An 18979-nucleotide genomic window follows, 5' to 3' on the forward strand; every position below is an offset into this window, starting at 1 on the left:
TTTTTGAAATGCTCTTTACAGTATGTGTGACTTTAAAGAGCACTTAATAAACTCTTGTTGTACCAAATTTGGCTTTGTTTGGACTTTTTTTGACCATAGGAATGCATTGATTGAATTTCAATGCATTCCTATGGGATTTCGTGCTTCGCAAGACGAAAAATTCGCTAGACGAAAAAATTCGCGGAACGAATTAATTTCGTCTTGCGAGGCACCACTGTACTATTTCTGGGTTAGCGGAGTCTGTAACCTGAAGAGTATGTAACCTGAAGCATATGTAACCAGAGGTACCACCATATGTTGTAGCTGGACTTCCTTGTGCCCATGGCCCCTCCTCCATTCAAAGTGGGAACAGAAAAGCTGCCCCTCTGGAACTCTGAGACCTGCTACCACAGCCTTTTCACAACAGGTCATTAGGATGAGGGTTGGTGGAGAAGTAACAACGAAACCTTCATGTTACCTTTCTCTCACCCCATCTCCCAAAATGCCTCAAGAAAGCAGCTTGGAGACTTTCACCCATGTAATATTTCTTTGCATCCCAAGGCATTAGTGTCAATGGTTAAGTAGATGCTCCACAGATGAAGGATAAGGAATGCTAGTCTGTACAAAGGATTACCTTGCCAGAACAGAGACAAAGCCAGCGTCCGCTGTCACCCCAGCATTCAGGGACACTTGCATTAAAGACAGGTAAATGCAGGTTAATTCAGAGATAACCATCATGACCCACAACAGTTTGCATTGCACAAAAGATATCCTGCTGAGAAAAGGCTATGCTATGGCCAGCTGCAAAAAACCAACCAACCAAACTAACAAAAAGCAGCACTTCAGGAAATTCAGACTTGCCAGAAAGTGAAAATGCATTTGTGAGTGTGTTTTAAAATACCTTTTAAAGCTAATGCTCTGCAGCCAAAATTAATTCATGCCTGGGCACTAAGCATTTCAGCTTCCTCCAATAAGCCTTCCTTTGGAAATGGTTATATTCAGCAATACGAACCACTCCCCCTTCTCCATCTGCTCAGAAAAGATGAACAAACAAGCCATTGCTGAAGGAAGGAAGGAAGCATGTTCAGCCATCTCCTAGGAAAACCATGCCAGAGCGAGGAGAGCCCCTCCTCCTGACACACACACACACACACACACACACACACACACACACACGAGTAAAGAAAAGGGGGGGGGGAACACAGATCCCAGATACCAAAATAATCCACTCTGTATTGAGACTCCCCCTCACTCATAGGAACTGAGTGGTGGTCAAAGACAGAAGCAAATTCAGCTCACTCATGTTTTCCCCTCCCACACACACAAACAACATATTAAAAACTGGGACCAGTTAATATGCTGGCTTGAGTCATCAGCCATATGATCAAAGACTGGATCTAAAAAAGGGGGAATTGGTTTACTCACTGTCTTGGGTACAATCTGTTTCTTAGGCTGCCCAATCTTGAACGGAATCCTGGATTGGGGAGGGAGAGAAAAGCAGCAGGAATAAGTACTTATGTAAACAAGCAAGGATAGCAGCTATCAGATAATATGCCACATCAAGGAACGAAATATTCCTCCTCAAGTCACTTTTTGAGGGAGGAACTGCCACAGGTCACAAAGCAAGAGGTAAAAACAGAGTCACTGATTTCTTTGTACCATGCATCAATTTCCCCCCTCACCACTGATAAGCCAGTCCTCCACAGCAAACCTTTTCCTTGCTGTGAGTAGATAAAAAGGACCCTTGACCATTAGGTCCAGTCGTGACCAACTGTGGGGTTGTGGCGCTCATCTCGCTTTATTGACCGAGGGAGCTGGTGTACAGCTTCCGGGTCATGTGGCCAGCATGACTGAGCTGCTTCTGATGAACCAGAGCAGCGTACGGAAATGCCGTTTACCTTCCCACTGGAGCGGTACCTATTTATCTACTTGCACTTTGATGTGCTTTCAAACTGCTAGGTTGGCAGGAGCAGGGACTGAGCAACGGGAGCTCACCCCAGTCCGGGGATTCGAACCACCGACCTTCTGATCGGCAAGTCCTAGGCTCTGTGATTTAACCCACAGCGCTACCTGCATCCCTTTGTGAGTGGATAGGGGTAGCCTAATAACATAAATATGAATGCTGCAGGCCGGAGGCATTTTTGGCAGACTAAGTTTCTAAACAATTTAAGTTGAAAAGCAAATTGCAAGAGTAAAGAAATAAAACCAACACAAATGTTTTGATAGGGAAGGAAACAGTGAGGAAAAGAAAAATGCAATGTATCTTTAAAAATAGGGAAAAAACTCGAAAGCTGTGAATAGCTACAAGTAGATTTTTTGGATGCAGCAGTGTTTCATCAGACATATGACAAATCTTACAAGGCAGGTGATCCAATTTCATCTCCCAATAAGTTACCTGCAAGGTAAACACAGCTTCCCATAGTGGAGTCTAGAGTGCTCCTTCAATCTCAAATTCCTCCAGCAAATGCAGTGGTACCTCTGGTTACGAACTTAATTCGTTCCGGAGGTCCGTTCTTAACCTGAAACCATTCTTAACCTGAGGTACCACTTCAGCTAATGGGGCCTCCCACTGCCACCGCCGCGCCATTTCTGTTCTCATCCTGAGGTAAAGTTCTTAACCCAAGGTACTACTTCCGGGTTAGTAGAATCTGTAACCCGAGGGGTTTGTAACCCAAGGTACCACTGTACAGTGCTTTGGCAAGAGGCCAAGTTACCAATTTGCTGAGCTGCACCATGTCAGATGCCAGCACACTAAACATTTTCTTTTTTACATTTATATCCCACCTGCTCTCTCAGAAGTTCAAGGTGCGCACATGGTTCTCCCTCCAATGCTCCAACATCAATTGTGACAAACCTTATAACTGCCTAAAATCTTGCAATGCAGGGGACTGAGTATGTGCATTATAGACACATCTTCATATGGGTTAACCTAGTTATTTGTCCGTATGCAAGTACCCCACTGTTGACAGTAACTAACTGAATTGATATGATGCCACAAAGGCTCAAAAAGATTCTAAATACTTTCGGGAAGGGGCAAACTAGACCACGTGCTTTAAAAACAGTTGTTCTGAACGTGTGTGACTGCCTAGACTGAGCCTATCTGAGCCTATTACTAATCCACCTAGCCCAATATTGTTTTTGTTCAGCTGAGATGCCAGAGACAGAGCCTGGGCCCTTGTGTGTGCATAGCATGTGCTTGATAACTGCATTATGAAAAAAGTCTCAAACTTGCCTAAGGATAGGAAGGGGCTTTGGAAAGCCTGGGAGCTGTATGCCTAAGAAAGCCAAAGAAGGGTAAGGAATACACACAGACGGGTTCAAATTAACCCACCAAGTGTTTGGTTGAGGATTCCTGTATACAGCCTCTGTTTCATTGCTACAGAGATGGAAAACTGCCAACATTTGTTTTTGGCAAGCTATCCATGCTTTTAATAGTTCTATAGAAGGGGCAACTGCAACTGAAAACAGCCTTTTCCATCACCTAGTTAAACCACTTTCGCCAACAGTCTTCAGAGCAATTAATAAAAGTATAAAATGAAGTGCAATGACAAGAGAAGCTACACCTCCTTAGATTCTCCTTTCTACACAACATTAAACATAAATGCACTTTTTAAGAAATCTAACATATCTAGTCAGGGGCCCAGATTCTTCTTTTTCTATGTAAGCTGTAGCCAACAACCCATATGTACGTGTTATGTACTGGTTTATACTGTACTGCTATTTGTATACAAAAATTAAATAAATCATTTTTGGAGGGGATACACATATGCACACCGACTCACACAAGTAGGTATGCAAAGGCTTTGCTATGCACTCCCCGTTCTAAGATACCAATGTTAATGTTACCTACATCAGTACAACCTAGCTGATTGAGCCAAGACCCGCTTACTTCCATTAAACACATATAGAAAAGCTACATCCAGTCCAATCTTATACACATTTACTCAGAAGTAAATCTCATAGGGTTCGATGGGGCTTCTAAGTGAATAGAATCACAATCTTAGCTATTCAAGTGTAAAAATGGGGCTGGGGTGGGGTGGGGTGGGGTGGGTGGCTGATGAGCACAGGAACAAAGGAAGTTGTCTTATATTGTTGTGAACCACCCTATGATCTTTGGATGAAAGGCAGTATACAAATTTAATAAATAATAATCAGACCATTGGTCCATCTAGAGCAGTCATGCCTGTTCTCAGTGGCAGCATCTCTCCAAGGTTTTTGGCAGGGAGTGTCTACCAGCCCTATCTGGAGAGGCCAGATATTGAACCCAGGATCTTTTGTATGCAAAATGTGCTCTGGCACTGAACTACAGCCCTTCCTCTGTGTGTGGCTAAATAGGAGACATGGAGAAACTGAAAGAAGGTGGAAAGATTGTATTTGGCTTAGAAATGAGACTTTCTGTTCCAGTGGTTTGGAAAGCAGGGGGGAGTTTGTCTACTCTAATGTGTTTATTTATTCATGTTGGCACCCCCTAGAATCACAGAGTTGGAAGGGACCCCAAGGGTCATCTAGTCCAGCCCCCTGCAATGCAGGAATCTCAGCTCAAGCGTCCATGGCAGATGGCCACCCGAAACTCTCCAAGGAAGGAGAGTCTACCACCTCCCGAGGGAATCCATTCCACTGTCTAACAGCAATTACTGTACGGTCAGAAGTTGTTCCTAATGTTTAGTGAGATTCTCCTTTCTAATAGCCACTGTTATGGGTCCTCCCCTCCAGAGCAGGAGAAAACAAGCTCGCTCCATCTTCCATGTGACAACCCTTTAGATATTTGAACTTGGCTCTCACATCTCCTCTCCACCTCCTCTTTCCCAGGCAAACATACCCAACTCCCTCAATCATTCCTCACAAGGCTTGACTTCCAGACCCTTTGGTCATCTTGGTTTCTTTCCCAGAAGAATCTCAAATAAGTGTTTTATCCTTGCAAAAGCCCTGCATGGCAGCCTTGGCAAGGCTGAGAAAAAGTGACTTATGCAAGGATGATCACCAAAGCCCTAAACAGCCATGAACCTGGGGTATCCACATGAACCAAACACAAAACTACCTGCCAGGGACTCTCTTGGCTGTAGGCGCCATTCCACAAATACCACACCACAGGAGACAACACTCAGTACTTGAGTACCATATAATCTTGGCTGGAGGGAAGGGGGGGTGGTAAGAAGAAATGTCTCAGGTCCTTCTTTTTCTCTCTCTCTCTTTCTCAGGCAAGTTGCCACCATTGTTTTCTAACCAAGTGTATAATTTTGCCACCAGTAATGAACTTGGCCTGCAAACCATACCATTCTGAACTGAGCATGGAGCTCAAGTCAGCCTTAGTCACAAATGTATAAATTTAATTTCTGAAGTGCTTCCTGTTTATTGCTCTACAGCAAAGCTGATGTAATTTTAGTCTATTAACCCTTTCTAGCTTTACTGGTACCCTTAACAGTGATGAATCACACGTCTTCTATAAACAAGCAATTGTCTGGCATATAATTACGCTGTCAATAGCAACTGGTGTGCCTTGGAAGAAAAATGAAGTCAATAAGCCCCCCCCCCCCGCCACATAGGCAAAAACATGAAATTGAGGTAGTTTCATTGTTATTCTTACAGACACCTGCCAGTTAACTTAAAATAGTATGGTAAAGCCTGCCTGTTTTCTGGAATTCCTCACCCACGGGATTACACTGTGTACCTCATGTTGGAATTCATGAGAATAGCTTGTGTTTTTATTTATTTTTAAAAAATTAAATTCTCAACCCTTGTGGTTTTAGAGCAAACAGGATCCTTTGGCCCACATGACAAATTTCCTCCCCACAGGAGGAAAACTCCATTCCCCCCCCTCGCTCTTTGAAGATGTTCTGTGCAGAAGAGGATGCCTCAAAACAGCTACGATGGGAGTTGGGAGTCCAAAACATTTACAGGACACCAGATTGAGGAAGGTTCAAGTACAGCATTAAAGGGTAACAGACAGTTAGAGAGCAACTACTACTACTACTACAACAACAACGAAAGAACATTTGCCTTCAGCTAGAATGTGAACATTTGTGGAGTGCTGCCACAGAGAAGACCCACTCACCAGTAAGACCCACGCACCTTACTTCTGTAGGACAGGGAAAATGAGAGAAGGTGCTGAGAAGATTATCTCAGTTCCTGGGCAGGTTAATCATGGCCCTTATTTGCTGCAGTTGCATTCATCCTGTACTTTCATATATCTGTCTACTCAGACATCACATTACATCTCAGCATGTCTTTACATAGGTAGTCAAAAATATGCAAGGAAAGGTGATGTCAGAAACAGTCCAAGTTTAGGCAGCTGCGGAGAACAATGCCCACCCTATCTGCAATGCATTGCTCAGCATTCCAACTGCATAATACTGTCATAGATCTCGGGTACCAGAATCTGTTATTGAATTGTAGAAATTAATAAACAATAGTATTTAGATAATATTTGGGATATGAAGGGATAATACAAGCTACAGAACCGTGCCAGACAAGAAATTCCTGGGTTAGATTATGTAAACAGGCCTGGCCTGACTAACAAAGTGCAGAGCCATTGAGAAACAATGTGGAGCCAGATACTGGGCCATTAACAGCAATTGGCAATACAAAGAGGAGTGGACAGAGACAGGAGATTTCGGAGGTTGCCAAGTTAACTGGGGTGGGGAGGCATGATGCCACAGAAAAATGTGTCCTTTTGTGTTCTGAAGAGGGGGCTGAAGGGCAGAGCCATCTTGGCACTGGCTGGAAGAGGCTGCCCTGAGAGACTGGGAGCCATGACCGACTGCTGCTTTGGACCCCAGCTTGCTGAAGCTAAGAGAGGGGCCATGAGAGACACTCTTGGGGTGTAACAGTCTGCTCCCCCACCACTGAAGACTTTAGGTGTAAATATGTGTAAAATAAACCATACTTCTTAAAGACACTAGCCTCCACTGTGCCTTGAATTCCCAACAGAAACACAATCCTGGGTGAGCGCCTGGAACCCCCTGGAATTTTGCTACCACTGGCAGGGATTGAGTGTAGTGCACAACCTTCGTAACAATACAGTTTTTGCTCCCACACAAAGGATTTACAATCTCGCTTTCAAATAAACCCTCACACCATATAGAATATCAGGGCAATGAAGCCTTACTTCTTCTATAGTGGAACACGGCTTGCCGATTGGAAGGTCGCCGGTTCAAATCCCCACGACAAGAGTGAGCTCCCATTGCTCTGTCCCAGCTCCTGCCAACCTAGCAGTTCAAAAGTACGCCAGTGCAAGTAGATAAATAGGTACAGCTGTGGTGGGAAGGTAAATGGCATTTCTGTGTGCTCTGGTTTCCATCATACCAGGAACAGTTTAGTCCTGCTGGCCACATGACCCGGAAAGCTGACTGTGGACAAACGTCAGCTCCCTCGGCCTGAAAGCGAGATGAGCACTGCAACCCCATAGTCACCTTTGACTGGACTTAGCTGTCTGGGGTCTTTTACCTTTTTTACCTTTCCATAGTGTTACAATTTAATGTCAGTTAATGCAAAAGCAAACATACAATGGAACCCAACTGTCCACACATTGTCAGCGACAGACTTGTGAAAACCTTAAATGCACAGAAGAGTAATGTCTGCTCTGAAGAAGCTGCCACAAGCAAAATTATTTGAGACTGACTGCCAGTTGAGCAACAGCAGTCTGAGGACAGCATTCAAAAGCAAGAGAGGAGCAGCCAGATATGCACAGGTGCCGACTGTCAAATAGTGGATTGGTCTGCAATCTTCACAGGTGCAAGCTACCAGGTAAAGCATCTTTTGAAGATGATCCTTGACTTCCTTCTTAATAAGGAGACAACCTGGTTTTGCATGTGTATTAACCTCTTAATGTAAAACATTCATGCATTGCAACTACAAGTCTCAAGGTCTGTAATTAGGGCACAGAAGCCCCAGTTCAAAGTGAAATTCCAGACAGTTTTGCAACAAGAAGCCCCTGGGTGCCAGAAGCAGAATGCAGAAACATGATAGGAAGAAAGATGGCACAGCCAGAATGCAGCGATGAAAAGCATGCAAAGGAGACATGCTCTTGTACATGGATTCCTCTTCGCTATGTGCAAAACAGTATTGAGAGTTGCAAATGCCCAACCAGGCACAAGTCAGCAATCTTAGGTACCAGAGACTCTAGGAGCAGAAGCCAGGTGATTCCCTAAAGCAGGGGGAGAAGAGGGCTGTGCATTAGAAAACTGAGGAGGAGCACCAACACAGTGATTGAGAATTTATTTCCCATGCAAAATTTCCAGGTTCAATCCCTGGCATCTCCAATTAAAATGAGATCATACTGAAGGGTGTGAAAGAATTCTGTCTGAAATCTTGGGAGAGCTGCTGCCACTCAGACTAGACATTACTAGGTGAGATGGGCCAATCATCTGACTCAAATTAAAAATGGATAGCCACCCATGGCAGCTTGCCAGAGAAAAAGGACACCGGATTGTTGTACGCTTTGCCACCAACTCAGTCGGATTAAGGGGGACACAAGAGGATTATGGGACTGGTCCTGTTAATTCTGACTTGGCTCATCAGTTTGAGCAAACTGTTGCTCTGGCATAGACTGGACTTACTATTGCTCACCCCCACATGCCTGCTAAAATCCAAACCACCACAATACGGGCAATTGTGCATGCAATGCTGCTAAGCCAGAGACACATCACTCAAGAGTGGAGGGACCTGAAAGCAGGCACTCCTCACATCAGTTTCAATTATGTAACAGTACTGATATATAACCAATAGGAGAGATCCTTGTGTACTGCTGTGGACTGTTGTTGCCTACATGCAAAGATCTCTAGATCAGCACTAGGGTCAGGTTGGCTTCAAGGCTTGCACTGCAATCAAAGGGACAAAAAACTTGCAAATGAAAGTGAAAACTGAAGATTACTTATTTTATTCTATTGAATTATGAAACAAGCAAAAAAGAACATAAATACAGTGGTACCTCGAGTTACAAATGCCTCAGGTTACAAACGCTTCAGGTTACAAACTCCGCTAACCTGGAAGAGTTACCTCGAGTTGAGAACTTTGCCCCAGGATGAGAACGGAAATTGTGTACCGGCAGCAGCAAGAGGCCCCATTAGCAAAATCACACCTCTAGTTAAGAACAGTTTCAGGTTAAGAATGGACCTCCGGAACGAATTAAGTTCGAAACTAGAGGTACCACTGTACAATTTGGGGATATAGATAAAAGAATAATTGTTTTCGTTGTCATGCTGCAGAGGCACTCATCTAATATTAACAGTTAAAACAAGATCAGTAGAACAGCACCATTTTTATAAGCCAAAATGAAGTCCTGATTTCATGCATTGGTTCAGGCAAAGGTCACCTGCAGTATACTAAGTGATAAATTCCCAGCAAATGGCAAATAACTGTTCTGGGTGGATAGAGAAGGCGGCCAAAGGTTGCAATTAATCTAAAATTAAATTTAATATAGTATTAAGCATCTAATCAAATGAGCAGATGTTGCCACCTTGAATTATAGAAATATAGTCACCATTCACGTCATGTCAGGAGCAAATGAGTCTAGAAATAAGTGGGAGGTATATTTGAAACTCGTCATTCTCCCAATATAAAGAACAATAATTTTCCTAGACATTAGACCTTCATATTCATCAAGATCAAGAGCTCTCCATTGGATCTCCTAACTAACTGTAGAAGAGAACACGTTTTCAATAGCTCTCAAGCAGCCTTAGCTGAGCTTACATTGTATTGCTCCTTCATCCCATTTCAGCCTGAGATAACAAGGGTTCCTTCAATGCATAAGCTACTTCTGCAACCAAGAGTCAGTAAAATCAGTCTATCCTCCATCACATGGCTGATTTTCTTTACGCTATTCAATGGTCTGGCTCACACTTAACAGTAATATTGGCATTTAAAAAAGGTAAAGGACCCCTGACAATTAAGTCCAGTCGCGGACGACTCTGGGGTTGCGGTGCTCATCTCGCTTTACTGGCCAAGGGAGCCGGCATTTGTCCGCAGACCGTTTTTCCAGGTCATGTGGCCAGCATGACTAAGCCGCTTCTGGAGAAACCAGAGCAGCGCACAGAAACGCCATTTACCTTCCTGCTGGAGCGGTCGATACCTATTTATCTACTTGCACCATAATTCCCACTTAACAGTAAGCCAGAGTTAAACTTCAGCTTACCTCTCTATTTCCACTGGGATTCCAGTGTTTTATTCTTGCCTCAAAAACCAAAATAAAGCCAATTTTAAAAAATTATTTAATTAATTAGAATCCATTTTCCAGATTCAAAATTCTGACATTTTATTATGGAATGGTGAAAAGCATGTTGTTAATTTTAACAGAATTTCTGAAAATAATGAGCACCCAGAGTTCCCAAATAGGGCCTCAAGAAACCACTGAAAGTGTCTGTGGAAGCCATCAGTATTATAGGCCCTATTTAATGATCTATAGTGCCTCTGCAACCAAGCATGCAAGTTCTATCTTTTCACTGACAGCATAACCTATCATAACCAGACTGGGACCATGGATGGATATACCTGAATTCAGATTCTGTATTTACAGTTCCTAGTCTAGGTTTGCTATGAAATCAGAACTGGAGCTTAAAAGCACAGCACAAAAACAATACTACTCAACCTGTTAGAGAAAGACTATATCTGGCCTGACCAATCCAAAAATTACATATTTGCTGATCAATCATATGAGTATGTATTTTAGATCCCTAATCATTTGATTAGATCAGCCTTCTCCAACCTGGTGCCTCCCATAAATTTGGGACTCCCAACCCCCCTCAGCTCCAGTCACCATGGCCAATGGTAAGGGAAAATGGGAGCTTTGGTCCACAACACCTGGAGAGAGCTTGGTTGAGAAAGCTCAGGTGGCTTTGAAGGATGATTGGACACATAGATCTATTAGCAGTCAGAAACTATGGTGGTTAAATGGAACTTACATAAACAGCCGTGAGGGGAAAGTCATTGGCTCTCTACATGTGCTTTAGGTCTTGGACTTCTATTAGGGAAATAACATACCAGAACTACATTTGGCATGTGAAATCCTTTGAAATGATTATCATAACATTAAAAAAAATGGAGTGTGGCCATCACACAGAATTAGATTATTTCCACTCTTCAAAGCTGCCCTGTTAAATAAAAACAGTTTTATCCAAGTGACCAGCACTAACACAATGAAGATTCCTGGCGTTGTTCCCCAGGTTGGCAGAAGAGGGAAAGCTAAATCACAAAGAGGCCCATCAGTTGGTTCTGCAGCAGCCTTGCTAGCAAGTTCAAGAAGAGTGAAGGATTTTAAAAAGGAAGTGTCTATTTAGGCTTCCTCAGAAAGCTACAGTGAGTGGGGAAAGTATTTGATCCCCTGCTAAATTTGCCCGTTTGCCCTCTGACGAAGAAATGACCAGTCCATAACTTTAACGGTAGGTTTATTGTAGCTGTGAGAGACAGAATAACAGGAAAACCCCCAGAAACCCAAAATACAAAAGTCGGGGATTGATGTGCATTATGAGTGAAATAAGTATTTGATCCCCTATCAACCACCCAGATGTCAGGCTATCTGGTATCTTCGCTGTATGTAACAAGCTGAGATTAGAAGCACCTGCTGTAAGGGAGAAGTCTCACCTGTAATCCCAGCTCGTTACAGTACCTGTACAAAAGACACCTGTCGACAGAAGCAATCAATCCAGCAGATTCCAAAGTAGCCACCATGACCAAGACCAAAGAGCTGTCCAAGGATGTCAGGGACAAGACTGTAGACCTGCACAAGGCTGGACTTGGCTACAAGACCATTGCCAAGCAGCTTGGTGAGAAGGTGACAACAGCTGGTGCAATAATTCGCAAATGGAAGAAACACAAAATAACTGTCAACCTCCCTCGGTCTGGGGCTCCATGCAAGATCTCATCTTGTGGCATTCCAATGATCAAGAGAAGGGTGATGAAGAAGCTCAGAACTACATGGGGGGAACTTGTCAATGATCTCAGGGCAGCTGGGACCATAGTCACCATGAAAACAGTTGGTAACACACTACGCCATGAAGGACTGAGATCTTGCAGAGCCCGCAAGGTCCCCTTGCTCAAGACAGCACATGTACAGGCCCATCTACAGTTTGCCAATGCACATCTGAGAACTGGGTGAAAGCGTTGTGGTCAGATGAGACCAAAATCGAGCTCTTTGGCATCAACTCAACTTGCCGTGTTTAGACGAGGAGGGATGCTGCCTACAACCCCAAGAACACCATCCCCACCGTCAAACATGGAGGGGGACATATAATGCTTTGGGGGTGTTTTTCTGCTAAGGGGACAGGAAACCTTCACCACATTGAAGGGATGATGGACAGGACCATGTATCGTCGAATCTTGGGTGAGCACCTCCTTCCCTCAGCCAGGACATTGAAAATGGGTTGATGATGGGTATTCTAGCATGACAATGACCCAAAACACACGGCCAAGGCAACAAAGGAGTGGCTCAAGAAGAAGCACATTAAGGTTCTGGAGCGGCCTAGCTAGTCTCCAGACTTTAATCCCATCGAAAATCTGTGGAGGGAGCTGAAGGTGTCAGGAGTGCGTGCAGCAGCCAGGCCCTGTGACTGGTAGGGCTTTGCAGGACTGGGGCTTTCCTAAGTTTGTTCTGAAGAGGCAAGGCATGGCCGCACAGGTGAGGCTGATTGGTAACTCACAGCACCTGACTCCTTGCTTCCGGATCCTCGGACCATTGGCTTCCTGACCCCTGGCTTCCTGACTCCCGTTCCTGCTCCCACTCCTGGTCCTCAGCCAGGACTTCGACAGCCCATAAACCGGACTGTGACAGAAGGTTCGAGTAGCTACACATCTGCCTCGAAATCTTACTGACTTGGAGAGGATCCGCAAAGAGGAGTGGGACAAAATATCTCCTGAAATGTGTGCAAACCTGGTGGCCACCTACAAGAAACGTCTGACCTCTGTAATTGCCAACAAGGCTTCTGCTACCAAGTACTAAGTCGTCTTTTGCAAAGGGATCAAATATCCCCCCCCCCACTATAGTGCCTTGCCATGCTGCAGAGTGATCTGGCAGTTCACATGAATTCCTTATCCATCTCTGGTAGATCAAGATGGAGGTGGGGAGAGAAACTTGTGGAAGGCAGGGAAATCAAGGGCCAGAGGACTGAGGTGGCTGATTGTGGCCACACTCTGGAATCCACACCCCCACCTTTGCCTCACAGACTTCATCCTAATTTCTGCCACCATCATGTCTCCAATTTGGTAATGGCCATTAGCTAATATAGCTTCAAAATGGTGTCTGACCCATCCTACATTAGTATGCCTATTGCCACCTATTAATCATGATGACTGAATGGGATCTTCATGTTCAGAGGCAGTATGCAACTGAGTACTAGGTGACAGCCCTCATGCCCTGTCTGTGGGCTTCTGACCAAGAGGTATCATGGTTCATCACTGTGTGAAGTTGGATGGTGCTTGCTGGATCTTTGGTGAACAAGTCCTCTTCTCCATCTGCCTTCAAGGTGCAACGGCTAAGGCAAAAAAGATACAGGCACTGGGGCTAGGCTTCAGCTTGGCCATTCCTTTCTTTTGCAAAGCCTTGCTCATCTCTTAAGCATGCTCTAGAACAGGCTTCCTCAACCATGGCCCTCCAGATGTTTTGAGACTACAATTCCCAGCATCTTTGACCACTGGACCTGCTAGCTAAGGATCATGGGAGTTGTAGGCCAAAAAACATCTGGGGGGGCGAGGTTGAGGAAGCCTGCTCTAGCATGACCAAGGAACACAGCTTTCATATATGCAAGTCATTCTATTGCACTTAAAAGTGTTTCTCATTCCTACAGCTATGTAGTTTTATCAGAATTATTTCCAGATGAGAACCAAAGGCTGAGAATGAAAAATTTGCTCAAGGCCACCCTGGTGATTCCACAGCTGAAGTGATATTTAGAGCCAAGGCGCTTATTCTACTTGGTAAGATAGCACTACGTAGTCCCAATATGGCTCAGGAAACCATCTGGGGAGCTGTGTGTGACCCACCCCTTTCCTACAACAGCCTGAAACCTTCTGAGATTGCAGGCGAGTCTTGTAAACATGTGAGGCTGTTTGTTCACCTTTGGAAAACCCCATCACTTCATAAGGAGTCCAAGAAGGAAGGAAAAGTTTTAACCCCTGCCTGTACAGGTGCACCAAGTGGAAACATAAGACACAATTGGAAAACATACACCCTTTCACTCTGGGTTTATTGCTGCGGTATTACACGGTGTCCATGGAAACTGCATGAACCACCCCACCAAACTCCCATTCCTTATATAGGAACTCATAGCAACCATTCCAAACAGAACACAAGAGGAAAAATTATTCAAATGGATCACAAACAGCTTATGCTGACAGAGTTGCCATTCCAAATTCTCCACTTAACTTCACACTTATGCAACTTGGGGCAGGGGGTGGGGGAGAGTTTCAACCGAAACATTAAAATCAGGCCACATCGCAAACTGGCAAGGGACATTGTGGGACCTGCAACAGAATATGGCAGTGTGGAGTGTCCCTGCTCAGGGTTCCAGCCAGCAATCAATACCCTCTTCAAGGATACACCATCCCAACCCCCAACCCCAAATATTCTGTTCGCTCACAGCAGTCATTCCGTATTCCATGCCCAATGAATGTACCAGTTCTACTCAGCAAGCCTTGGTGCTCCAAGCCCGATTCTTTCCTCTTAAGCAAGGATGGGGCTATTTGGGCTGCATAAGGACCCACATTTGGAGAATGAGTGTGTTCCTTGGATACAGGATACTGGGGAGCAAAGGGGGAATAAACCCTAGAGCTTAGTCCACCTTCTTTATGAAACTGGTGGGAAGAAAGGGGGACAGGCAACTTTATATTGGCACAATTCCCAAGAAAATTATGGTGCACATAGTGCCACCATGGCTCTTCATATGCAGAAAGACAGGACCTGGTAGGACCTGGTGCAGTGGAGAGAGGGAAAGAGAGACAACAGGGGAGAGAAGGAGAAGAAACAAGAACTAGAAATGAATTTGACTAAATACTACTCCATATATTTAGGCACTGTTTCAGTTGGCGATAGAGAGAGGCTAAAGAGGTTAAGATAAAAGTTTAACAGTGAAAGTAGATTTTGAGCTGGGGCTTCCACAATTACATATGCGTATTTAAAGCTCATGACTGCCCCCAAAGAATCCTGGGAACTGTAGTTTGTCAAGGGTGTTGGAAATGATAGCAGTTCCTAGGATTCTTTGCAGGACATGTATTGCTGGAGTCTTATGAGAAAAGGAAAACAGCGGGCAGCTCAGAGTGGTCAATATGTAGGAGTGATGGTCAACCTGAAACGCATATAAGACAGGAGAGCTGCAAGCTAAGGGGTCAAAACCATGGAGAACTTTCAAGGTACTATTGTGATAAGCCAGTGCTGAATGCAGAAGTGACAGGAAAATGTGCTGTGAAAAACACCTTCTATATTTATGGGTGGAAGGACTGGGTTTTAATCCTGCTTTCAGGTAATTTACTGAACACACTTTGTGCGAAGTTCTTTGAGACAGAGACCATTTCTCTTGCAATGCACACATACAAGCATCTTATCTGTGCTTTGTGAATAAGTAGCCAAGTCAGAGTCTCCAAACCATTGAAAGACGATAATTAAGAGAAAAACCTAATGATATTTTATGCGCCCATCAAAAGAAAATTACTCACTCTGGGCATGTGGACGAGCAAAATCCTGCAAGGCTGTTTTAGTGACTACAATACAAAAATAACCATGTTAAAGAAGGCTTGTGCAACATGGTTGGTGCTCAACAGTGTAATAACATTGTTTGTAGTTGCCTGTTTGGAAATAAGTCAGCATAATGATGACCACATCAGGGAAACGAAAAATACGGTACTTCACTAAGTTGAGACTTGCTTAGGGTCTCTCAATTTCAACTGCACTTGTCAAAATCACAGCAGTAAACAAAGCAGATCTGAACAATAAATCGAAGCAAAATGGAGTTCCAGCTGTTATCCTCCTGAGATACTTGTCCTGAAGGGGTTCAACAAACTTGGTTTGCTTTCCTGGGCAGAACTTCTATACGTATAGGAGCAGCCACTGCAAATGCTTTTCATGCACTTAAGGGTGCTTTCGAACTGCTAGGTGGGCAGGAGCTGGGACCGAACGACGGGAGCTCACCCCGCTGCGGGGATTCGAACCGCCAACCATGCGATCGGCAAGTCCTAGGCACTGAGGCTTTACCCACAGCGCCACCCGCGTTCCCTTTAATCTCTAGCAGATGCAATCAACAAGAGCTTAGGGTGCTGAAGTAGGGAAGCATCACCTGAGCTCCTGAAGAACAGTAGGCTAGACAAGACAAATAGACTAACTCAGTTGCCTGGTTCACCTGTAACACAAATCCATTATTTCTTTAGCTTAACTGTGGTTTGTTTGTACATCTGAACCTACCCCAGCCAACCAACTATGGTGCATTTGTGGTCAACATACTAGAATATACCGTATTTTTCGCCCTATAGGACGCACTTTTCCCCCTCCAAAAATGAAGGGGAAATGTGGGTGCGTCCTATGGGACGAATGCAGGCTTTCACTGAAGCCTGGAGAGCGAGAGGGGTTGGTGCGCACCGACCCCTCTCACTCTCCAGGCTTCAGGAGAGCCCCAGCGCCAGCCCCACAAGGTCAGGGGACAGAGGGAGGCGGAACGGCGCCATCCCGCTGTCTCCCGAAGTGGTTTGGAGGCTGACGGCGGGGAGAAGAGCGCTTCTCCCCGCTGCCTGCCCCACCACTCCGGGGACAGCAGGGAGACGCAGCGCGTCTCCCCGCTGTCCCCGGACCTGATCTCAAGGCGGGCGGCGGGGAGAAGAGCACTTCTCCCCACTGCCTGCCCCACCACTCCGGGGACAGCAGGGAGACGCAGCGCCCCACAAGCTCCAGGGACTGCCCCACAAGCTCCAGGGACAGCGGGGAGGCGCAGCGCATCTCCCCGCTGTCCCCGGACCTGATCTGAAGGTGGGAGACGGGGAGAAGAGCGCTTCTCCCCGCTGCCTGCCCCACAAGCGCCGGGGGGGAAAAATAATTTCCCCCCCTTTATTTCCCCGCCAAAAAACTTGATGCGTCCTATGGGCCGGTGCGTCCTATGGGGCGAAAAATGCGGTAAACCATGGTTTGAAGTTGACTTATGAACTCAGCTTGTCTTTAACCATGCCTTCTCGTTACAGCCAAACCCACAATATGGACTTAATCCCAGTTTGTTTTAGCACCCACCACAGAGGCATAAGAAAATAGCAGTTAGAAAACAAAACCAACATTATACAGATCAAGCCACGGTTCCTCTGCTGATCTGTGAAGCTGACAAACCATGGCTTAGCATTGTGTGCAAATGCAGCAGGCTTAAAGCAGATTCGAAGCAATCTCTATATACAGATTTCTTTGAAAACCCTATTTGTATAAAAGAAGAAAAGAAACCAACTTAGATCAAAACAAGTTCAGGTCTTCTAGAAGCCATTGTTAAATGAGCTCACTTTTTAAATAAAAATTGCTCCTAATCTTGAAATGAATGCCAAGCACTCAAGCCAGTTAATATAAGAATTTGCCAGCTGGTCTCTCATATAAAAACCTAGTCAAAGCTACATAACATGAAAGCCAATTACTGATTAATGAAGTGAGTGAACACAGCCCTTGTAATTCTGCTACATTCCCAGTGTGCACTTCAGGCTTTTATTCTCTTGAGTAAACACAGCAGCCAGTGTGGCAGCACAAAAATCATGATCGCAACGCTTAAAATCTCCTCCAGTCTCCTTTTTTTCTTTTTCTTTTTGCTAATTCCTGCTGCCTCTTTGAAGAAGAAGAAAAGCTCTCTATTTTGCCCACTAGAACTAGAAAACTGCCAGTTAATCCAGGTTGAACATTTGCTTTCAAAACCCAATTGAACTTGGCTTCATACTTTGATAACTAGGGAAACTGAAATTGCTTTGCGTTGTGATTACACACTTGTAGAGCAAGTGACTGTAATCGCAATGACAGAAGTCACTTATGCTTCTGGTGGGGAGAGAAACCCATGCAGTAGAAATGATAATATTTCCTATGGCTTCCCAGAGCATTGTAGTGCTTCATGTTTAACCTGCAATTGATACCCCAAGTTACTCAAAAGAGATCACATTCAGAATGCTATTCTGAGTCCACTTACTTGGAAATAGGTTCTCTTGAAATCAACAAAATTATCATCCACTGAGAAGTGCTTATGGCGAAAGACTACAAAAGGTTGAAGAGCAAGGGACTAGGGAGACAAACCATGCAGAAGACAAGACCCTTTCACCCACCTGCCAGAGATCAGCATTTGAAATGTGTGGACACAGATGACTTGGCTACTGTACTCCAAGCTCTGGTAACTTCCAGAATGGATTACTACAATGCATCCTGTATGGGGCTGCCCTTGAAGATGATTCAGAAACCTCAATTGCTCCAAATTTGCAGCAGCTAAATTACTGGCTGGGGTTCCATTTAGACCTCATATAACCCCTGGTTTAAAACAGCTGCATGGGTTGCCAGTTCATTTCTAGGCCCATTGGTGTTTAAAGCCCTAAAGAACTCAGGCCCCATATACCTGAAAGACTAACCTACTTCCATAGAGACCCTCCCAGGTGTTGAGATCAGCGGAGGGGGCCCTCTTGGTAGTTCCTCCACCCTCAGAGACCAGGGGTGGGTGTTGCCCCAGGAGAGGGCATTCTCTGTGGTGGCCTCTAAGCCCATCCGGGGCTTCTGCCACCTTCATTACACAGCATTTGGAGGATGATGAACATGTTACTTGAGGTGTATATTTTTAGAAGCCACCTTATTTTTATGATTGTATGTTGTTTCAAACTGTTTTTAAGGTTGTGCTCAATGTTGTAATCTATCCTGGGACCTTAAGAGTGAAGGGTAGGAAATAAATAATCCAGACCATAATAAATCTATTCAATAAAAATGTAATAAAATTGAGAGATCATTTCTTCTGTATGCACAAAGCAACAATCACCAACATTCAAACAAAGCTTTCGATCCTTCAAGAAAGCATGACAAGTCACAGGCTAGAGGTCA

The 18979-nt window shown here is 44.7% G+C and overlaps 1 protein-coding gene across 5 annotated transcripts in view; it reads right to left on the minus strand.

The window, feature by feature from the left end:
* The window catches only part of BIN3 (bridging integrator 3), a 149603-nt gene that overhangs the window by 107403 nt on the left and 23221 nt on the right, over positions 1–18979 (minus strand). For 4 of the 5 annotated variants that reach the window (XM_083480743.1, XM_083480747.1, XM_083480745.1 and 1 more), the window contains one exon: positions 1405–1453. The exons of the other annotated variant lie outside the window; for it this stretch is intronic. In XM_083480743.1, the coding sequence (XP_083336869.1) occupies positions 1405–1453 (49 nt within the window). The remainder of the gene's footprint in view (positions 1–1404; positions 1454–18979) is intronic. 5 annotated transcript variants of the gene reach the window in all.

This window comes from Podarcis liolepis (assembly GCF_965112155.1).
Source record: "Podarcis liolepis genome assembly, chromosome: 16".
In the NCBI taxonomy this organism is placed as follows: Eukaryota; Metazoa; Chordata; class Lepidosauria; order Squamata; family Lacertidae; genus Podarcis; species Podarcis liolepis.